This window comes from Balaenoptera physalus (genome assembly GCF_965194825.1).
Source record: "Balaenoptera physalus genome assembly, chromosome: 12".
NCBI lineage: Eukaryota > Metazoa > Chordata > Mammalia > Artiodactyla > Balaenopteridae > Balaenoptera > Balaenoptera physalus.
Window position 1 is genome coordinate 87,433,946 of NC_138897.1, and position 9,063 is coordinate 87,443,008.

At 40.7% G+C, this 9,063-nt stretch overlaps 1 protein-coding gene across 1 annotated transcript in view; it reads left to right on the forward strand.

The window, feature by feature from the left end:
* Positions 1–8,566, forward strand: part of BRAP (BRCA1 associated protein) — a 30,624-nt gene extending 22,058 nt beyond the window's left edge. The window contains exons 11-12 of the mRNA XM_082416818.1: positions 4,000–4,103; positions 6,140–8,566. Of these exons, the coding sequence (XP_082272944.1) occupies positions 4,000–4,103; positions 6,140–6,503 (468 nt within the window). The 3' untranslated portion in view covers positions 6,504–8,566. The remainder of the gene's footprint in view (positions 1–3,999; positions 4,104–6,139) is intronic.
* The last annotated feature ends 497 nt before the right edge of the window (positions 8,567–9,063 follow it).

Here is a 9,063-nt window from a genome sequence, read left to right on the forward strand (position 1 = left end):
TCTCTCTACCTTTTAAGATTCTTTAGGATTAACTGCATTCCCTAACACATGCCCATGGAAAGCAAGTCAAGGGGCAGGGAAGCTAAAAATGTGAAACTTGTGTCTACTTTTAGGTAGGGATAAGGTAGAGGCAAGGGCAGCCCTAAATAAAAAGCTCGAAAAGGATATTTTGTTTTCTAGTAAAAAATGTCACTTATCCGTAAGTTAATCGGTGATGCAAGCCTTTTGTTCCTGCTGCTGTCCTCCTTTTGACCAGTCCTCTGTCCGTTGGCACCTCCAGCAGTAGAGCACATGCAGGGAGAAACAGTAACCGTGTGTTTCACTGGCAGAGATTCTTGGTCATGGGCCTCCTAAAAAGTTAATGTGGGGGAGGGGAGGAGCTGAAGATTGAAATTCACTGTGGACTTCAATTATAATACTATTCCAGTCCCCCGATGCCTTAGGTAGTACAATTGCTGTAGTATGTGAGCAGAGTCTGTTCTGGAAAATGAAGCTCGTACCCACTTGAAGGTTCATAGTTTTAGTGGGGCCATGTATAAGAGCATAGAGTAGGCCATCAGTACAGGTGCATTCCCCTAAAGATACCTCTTTTCTTTTTAAACCTCTAGCTCCATATAGAAATTGCTGTTTTTCCAGGTGTGGATTGTGAACTGAGTTTGGTGGCCACAACTGGCATTTTTATTAGACAGCATAGGGTAGATGTCAGAGTGTATCACATTTAATATTGTTTTGTGCAACTTTTGTATCGGGGGTGTGTGTGTGTGTGTGTGTACTAAGTGTTTCGTACTGAGGGCTAATGGTCAGAAGTGCTTTTAAAACCACTAATTTAGGGCTTCCCTGGTGGCGCAGTGGTTGAGAATCTGCCTGCCAATGCAGGGGACACGGGTTCAAGCCCTGGTCTGGGAAGAACCCACATGTTGCGGAGCAACTAGGCCCGTGAGCCACAGTTACTGAGCCTGCGCGTCAGGAGCCTGTGCTCCGCAACAAGAGAGGCCGCAATAATGAGTGGCCCGCGCACCGCGATGAAGAGTGGCCCCCACTTGCCGCAACTAGAGAAAGCCCTCGCACAGAAACGAAGACCCAACACAGCCATTAATTAATTAATTAATTAATTTTAAAAAATGTTTATGTTTAAAAAAAAAAAAAACCCCTAATTTAGGACTTCCCTGGTGGCGCAGTAGTTAAGAACCTGCCTGCCAATGCAGGGGACACGGGTTCAAGCCCTGGTCCGGGAAGATCCCACATGCTGCGGAGCAACTAAGCTTGTGCGCCACAACTACTGACCCTGCGCTCGAGAGCCTGCGAGCCACAACTACTGAGCCTGTGTGCCACAACTACTGAAGCCTGCGTGCCTAGAGCCCATGCTCCGCCACAAGAGAAGCCCATGCACCGCAATGAAGAGTAGCCCCCACTCGCCGCAACTAGAGAAAGCCCGCATGCAGCAACGAAGACCCAGTGCAGCCAAAAATAAAAATAAATAAAAAATAAATTTTAAAAAAACAAACACTAATTTAAGCCATTGTAACATTTGTCTCTAGCAATATTGGAAACCTTTTTGAGGTTACTAGATATTTTTCATCTTGATTTAAATGTGTTTAGCTTACTGTCTTTAGTGACCAAAACAGACAGTTTGGTTCCTTTTGATGGTCATTTCTGTCCTTTCCAATTTCCCTAAACTGACAGGAGTCAGTTTAAGAGAAAATGTCAAAAGGATCTAGTGGTCTTATTTTAAAACAATATTGAGGAGAAAATTAATACCAAATAGAATGAGAGCAATTTGAAAGCTATTTTTATTTTTATGACATAGAGGAACTTTTAGAAATCTCTCTTTAATTGCATGTTCTTCCAACTTAATGACATTGGCTCTAAAGTTAATTTCTACAAAACAGTTAATTTCTTATTTTAAAAAAGAGGGAGCAGTGCTGTTAGAGACCTGCTAGGCGAGCCGTAGCAAATGTTTAAAAAGAAAGCGTTAAAAGTAGTGGCCCTTTTTCTGGCGTGATGGATGTTGCATGCATCATGGATCTCTGCTAAGAGTTTAAATCTTGCCAAGAGGTCAGTTTTCCTTTGCTATAGAGCTTTGGCCTCCCGTATAGTGCAGAGAGAGTTTTAGAACTTGGCTTTGGACCCAGACTTGGGGGTCCAATCTTGGACCCATGTCACTCGAGCTGGGTGACCTTGGAGTGTATTGCCTCACCTTTCTCTAAGCCTCAGTTTCTGTAAAGAGTTTACATACCTAAGTCATAGGCTTGTTATAAAGAATAAATGAGATACTACCTATAAAACAGCCAGGGCCTGGGCCATAGGATTTAAACTCTCAGTCACTTCTGTTTCCTATTATTATTACCTCATGATCCACCTGTCTTCCTATGTCCTTAGACAAGTGGAGTTGAGGTGTTTCCCAAGTCTGTAGATCTTAACACCTGTGTGAATCCAGTGTCTACATAACTAGACTTCTACAGACTCCTTGCTAGGATTGCTGCCATCTGACACATAATACACCAGAATTTTTAATTTCTCTTAAGTTTTTAAGACAATGTAATTTGAATTCTCTCTGTAAATTGCCTTTATATAAACTCAAAATAAGAACTGCTTATGTTCCATATGGCTTCACAGTACATGAGAAAATTAATAGTGAATTTGGACGGAAAAAAGCACCAAACAGAATCACCTGTTACAAGTAACTTCAGATTATTTGGATAATACAATTGTCACTTAAAAGCATGGATTTCAACTGCACAGATCCACTTATATGTGGATTTTTTTCAGTGGATACCTGCTACAGTACTGCAGGATCCGCAAATGGTTGAATCCACAGATGCAGAACCATGGATACGGAGGGCCGACAATAAAGTTATACTCAGATTTTCGACTTCAAGGAGGGCCAAGACCCCACGTTGTTCAAGGGTCAAGTGTAACTTTTAGAATATGATCTCAAGAGTTAAAAAACAGTGGTCAGTTAAGAATTGGAGATTCTGCCCTCCTACACTGTTGATGGGAATGTAAATTGGTGCAGTCACTATGGAAGACAGTATGGAGGTTCCTTAAAAAACTAAAAACAGAACTACCATATGATCCTGCAATCCACTCCTGGGCATATATTCAGAAAAGACGAAAACTAATTTGAAAAGAAAAATGCACCCCAGTGTTCATAGCAGCACTGTTTACAGTAGCTAAGACATGGAAGAAACCTAAATGCCCATCCACAGATAAATGGGTAAAGAAGATGTGGTATATATATGCAATGGAATATTACTCAGCCATAAAAAAGAATGAAATAATGCCACTTGCAGCAACATGGATGGACCTAGAGATTATCAAACTAAAAGTAAGTCAGACAGAAAGACAAATATATGATATCACTTATATCCAAATCTAAAAAATAATACAAATGAATCTACAAAACAGAAACAGACTCACAGACACAGAAAACAAACTTATGTTTACCAAAGGGGAAAGGAAGGGCAGTATGAGATTAACAGATACTACTATATATGAAATAGAAAGCAACAAGGATTTACTGTATAACACAGGGAACAATACTCAAATGTCTTGTAATAACCTATAATGGAAATAATCTGAAATATATATATATGAATCACTTTGCTGTACACCTGAAACTAACACAATATTACACAATATCATCAGCTACACTTCAACTTAAAAAAAAAGAATGGGAGGTTCTGGTCTGGCCTCTGATAAATCATCTCCTGCTCTACAGCCTGAAGCTCTTTCTTTACCTTCTGGCAGTTTCACTCAACATTTCAGTAGCTCTTGGCCCTCTTCATCCTGGTTTAGAGAAATGGTAAGAAAAAAAGGATTTCTCAAAATTTTTATTCCTATTGCAGAAATTCTTTCAGATAATGGTCTCACCTTTTCCAAGTTTGGTTTGTCAAAGTTAAAGACAGGTAATTGGAAAAAAAAAATTGTGACGTTAGCCCCAAAGGCCACACAGCTTTGTCTTTGTGAAGTGAAACTGATCTCTGTTTGCTCTTTCAGATTAACAACATGAAGACCAAATTTAAAGAAACAATTGAGAAATGTGATAATTTGGAGCACAGACTAAATGATCTCCTGAAAGAAAAGCAGTCTGTGGAAAGAAAGTAGGTATAACTGGCCTGTTCTTTTAATTAGCTTTTTTTATTCTAACAGGTTCCATAAACAGATAATCTCCTTTATACCCATGGACACACTCTCATTGTCAAGTGTGTATCACCAAGTTTTCGGGGCTCTCCCCATATATGGAGCAAACCTACTGTGACTTCCTGTTTACTAAAAAATTCAGTGTTTCACGCCAGATGGATGCCATGTGGAATGCAGGACTCTCTCCTGATGTCTGTACTCACGCTACATGCAAGTATCTTCCATTTTGGCCTGTAGAAAGCAACTTCCTTGTGCCCAGAGCGTCTCTGAGCCATGGTGGCTGAGAAATGGCAGTTAGGAAAGAGATTCACGTTTAAGCTGAAGATGGCATGCGTTCTGGCCTTGGTCGGGAATTACAGGCCAAAGATGTTGAATATGGAGCAAAAAACTCATCAACAGCATGGCAAGAACAGACTCTACTACTGTTATTTGGGAAGATAATTGCTACTGATTGAAACTCCCTTTCTAGTTTAAGTTATACTCGCAAAAATAATTGGATTTTTTTACTCCAGACAAATGGATAAAAAATAATTTAAGGGGGATAATTGTCCCTTAAGAAGGTTTTTTGTTGTTTTTTTTTTAATATTGGGATAAATTTAGTTTTACAAAAAGGTTGCAAAGATAGTGCAAAGAATTCCTGTATACCTTTCACCTGTTTTCCCTCATTGCAAATAGTTGGATATTTTTGGTCGTTTGTGTGGGGGGATTGGGGGATAAAATCTATGTAACGTAGATTCTGCCGTTTTAAGTATGCAGCTCACAGTGTTGTGCAGCTATGACCACTGTATGGTTCCAGAATTTTTCATCACCCCAAAAGAAACTCTTCAGCAAAGGTGTTTTTAACTGCTGTGAAAACAACACTACATTAATAGAAATACAAATCAAAAATTCTTCTATACTTTCAGCACCCTAACAAATTGAACTGTTCCAAAGAGTTTAAAAGTTAAAACTGGAAGTTTTCTTTCACCCCCAAATCCTGCTATCTAGAGGTAACCATTATTAATGGTACCAGTGAATATTTGTTGGTCTAGATCTTTTGCTGTACCTGTGTAAACCTCTCACATACATCTTTTTTCTACAAAACTTGAATAATATTAGGTATTCTATTTGGTAAAATATTCTGTTTTGGAGATTTTTTTTTTTTTTTGTACTGGCACATCTAGATCTATTCTGATCTTTGTAACATCATATGAAGGTCCCATAATAATTTTAACCAGTTCCCCTTGATGGACATGTAAGTTGTTTCAAGTCTCACACTACTATAAACAATGTTGCAATAAGTATCTTTCTGCATTTGTTATTTAGTGCAGTCCTGAGTATATTTACTTTATAGGATAAATTCCTGGAAGTAGAATAGCTATGTGAAAGGGCAGGTGAAATTTTGATTTTCATAGATGGTGTCAAGTTGACTTCCAAGGAGTTTGTGCCAGTTCACACTCTAGTACCAGCGTGTGGGAGTACCCCCTTGTCCCACATCTGAGCTCTTTGGCATTCTGATACATAAAAATGTATCTCAAGTGGTGTTTTAATTTGTCATTCTTTACTTGTAAGATTGAGCATCAGTAAGGCACTCCCTATTCTTGAAAACTCTTCTCCAGCAAATGCAGTGAGATCAGAGTACTTGACTCTTTAAGAATGTCACTTTTCCTCATAACTTCTTTATCACAGCTATCATCTCTTAAGCCACCCATGTAAACAAAACAGAGAAGCAGTAGAAGTTTTACCATGAATCACAGAATAGTTTCTGCTATTGAAAATTTTCTGATCCTTAAAAAAAAAAAAAAATTGTCCTGAGGCTACACTTGAGTTAACTAGAGCAAAATTCTTGTTTTACGTAGCTGTTGCAGTGGCAGCAAACCAGTCCCCCCTCCATGGGAGGGAGGGGTCTGCCCTAAATGGCTTCTGAGGTCATGGCTCCTCTGTTCAATCCCAGAGCAGAAAGGGGACTGTGTCAGCAAATGAAAAACGTGCTCTGTCTTCCTTTGTTTTGTAAAAGGTGCACTCAGCTAAACACGAAAGTGGCCAAACTCACCACAGAGCTCAAAGAGGAGCAGGAAATGAACAAGTGTTTGCGAGCCAACCAAGTCCTTCTGCAGAACAAGCTGAAGGAAGAGGAGAGGGTGTTAAAGGAGACCTGCGACCAGAAGGACCTGCAGATCACTGAGATCCAGGAGCAGCTGCGGGACGTCATGTTCTACCTGGAGACGCAGCAGAAGATCAACCACCTGCCCGCTGAGACCCGGCAGGAAATCCAGGAGGGACAGATCAACATTGCCATGGCCTCGGCCTCAAGCCCCCCGTCTTCGGGGGGCAGCGGGAAGCTGTCCTCCAGGAAGGGCCGCAGCAAGAGGGGCAAGTGACCTTCAAAGAAACACATGTCCTTGAGACTGTTTTCCCTGGCACAGCAAGGGTGTGCTGGGGCCTTCAGCTAAATGTGAGGGTGGACCCTGAATAAGTATAAGTGAGGATCAAGCCTCAGTTGTTCGGATCTTTCATTTGCTAGCGTGTGGTGTAACGAACGTTAGAGGGCTGACAGCTAGTAGAGCTGAGGGAAACGGGCAGTGTTTTCAAAGGTGGCTGCTTTTTTCAACCGTAATAGTTCCCTGACCTCAGATGTTCTAATGACCATTTTGCCTTCCTACTTGATAGATGCCCCAACTCTGCTGTGCATTTTTCTGTTGTTTTTATTGAGTTGGTGTATTAGACGTTCAGTTCTGGAGTCACTTTAAGAGGTTGAATTTTTTTGTGTCCCCTCAAAGGTAACTATCCTTAAAGCACCAAACCTGCCTGAGGTCATAGCAGCTGCTTGAGAGAGAGGTTCTCCATGGCCACTGAGGATTTATGAAAATTCCCTAGCATTAGCATTGGCATCCCTCCCTGCCTCCAGGGAATTGAATAATTGGTCAAATGTTACATGAAAAGAGGCTGGGTCTGTAAACCTGGCACTGGCTTGTCACCAGCCGCCATCTCCTCTTGCTCCAGGCCTAGCCAGGAAAAACAAACAGCCCCGAGCAGACTGAGTGGACCCAGTGTAGGAAAAATGGTGATGTCCCCACTTTGTTTATTTTTGATGCCTCCACAGCTCATTATGTACCTCAGAGAAGGAGGCTAAATGTTTGCTCTGAGACTCCAGTCTCAGAATGGATTTCCTAGCGTCCAGCAAGAATAAGCAGGCAGATTTATCATCCATGTGAAAAGGCAGAGTGAGGCCTCTGACTGGCTGACTGTATTTTGCTGGGATCAGTATTTTCTGAGTGTTTACAAAAGATTGGGCTGCGTGTTCAGGTTGCGGCTAAAGGGAGCTTGGGCAGATTTTCAATTATGCCTTCAAGGTATATCCAAAAGGCTGCTGCTAAATCCAAAAATTAGAATTTTAACAGAGGCCCCTTTAAAACAGTCATGTAATGCTTGTGTGGGCCAACAGAGGGGCTGTGTACTTTTTCTCGAAACAGAAATGTCAAAAAAAAAAAATTCGTAATGTGTGGTAATTAAGCAAAATTAAAGTAAGACCCGTGTTGGAATTTCGCTTCCAAAAGAGGTAGCTAGGTAGGTTAACAAGACATAGTGTTAAATGATGGGTTTTCTTTCCTGTTTTTATAATTAGCCAAGGTTTTCAAATTATCACACTTCAGAATTGGTTCTTAGCCTATCATTAGGCCTCATCCTCTTTGACCTAAACATTTTGCACGTTATTTGTTCGCACACCAACTGTATCGCTAATCACCATCCACTTCTGTGGGATGTGCCACAGCATTTCCCAAAGAACCTTCCCTGTAACTTTGCAACATGAATGTACTCAGACATTCTCAATTTTTCCTTAGGGCAAACCAACTCCATAAGTCCCCCTTGCACTTATATATACAGATATCCTAAAGCAAGAGTGGGAATGGGAAGCTAACTTAATTCTCTTTCCTATAGAGATTCTATTTTATTTAAAATCTATTTTTACACTAGTTAGAATCCTGCTTTTTTTGGCCAAGTACTTGTCTTGCATGTCTGACCTTGCAGAAGCTGGGGTGGATCGCAGCATACTAATTAAGAGAATTAGAAGTAGTTGACAAAGCTTGCTTGCTCATTTCTCTATGATCACCTCCACCAAGCGGCCGTACCACCAGCTGGGAGAACAGAGATTTTCAGTATAGGTGGGATAAATGCTCTGAAAGGCTGTGCCCAGAGGAATGAGCAAATAGGCAAATGTTTCCAAACTACTTGAAGGTTTAAAAACATGTTCCAGAAAAAAAATCTTGTCAAGCTATGTAAAGAAAATGTTTTTTTAAACGGTCAACGAGTCATGTTTGAATTTGACAAAATTACATAAGGTAGAAGCTGTTAGTGTTTCCTACAGGATGGAAATGAACCACTTAACGTATCCATACTACCTTGAACAATGAAATTGCATTAAAATAACCAAACTTTGAAATGATTCTGCCCCGTGTGAAATCTGTGTCTCTCTGGTTGATATTTGCTTGGGAGCTTGTATACCTGAATAATCTAAGAAAAAGTAGCTGAACCAGATACAGAATAGGGAAAATTCTCTGAATTTGGAAGCTTGGGTTAGGAGAAGACCCAGGCACACAATTCTTTTGAAAACTAAAAGCAGTCAATTTCTACACCTGAGACTTTTTTCCAGGCCCTACACCGAGCTGAGGTTGTTTTATTTTTGGAAACTGTCATAAATGTGACTTGTTAAGGATCCACCATGTAAGAAAAAGCACTGAAGCAACTCCCCGCTCCCTGCTTGCGCAGTGAAGTTGTACTCATCAGAAGGGCTGAGAAAGTGGTTTAAACAGTCAGCCAGTAGAATATGGAGAACTTGGCAAATCACAAATGAACAACCTTCTGTCATCACTTGGAAACCCCTCTCCTAGTGCAGTCGGGATACACAAGCTACAAATACTATCCATAAGATTTGGCTGCTCT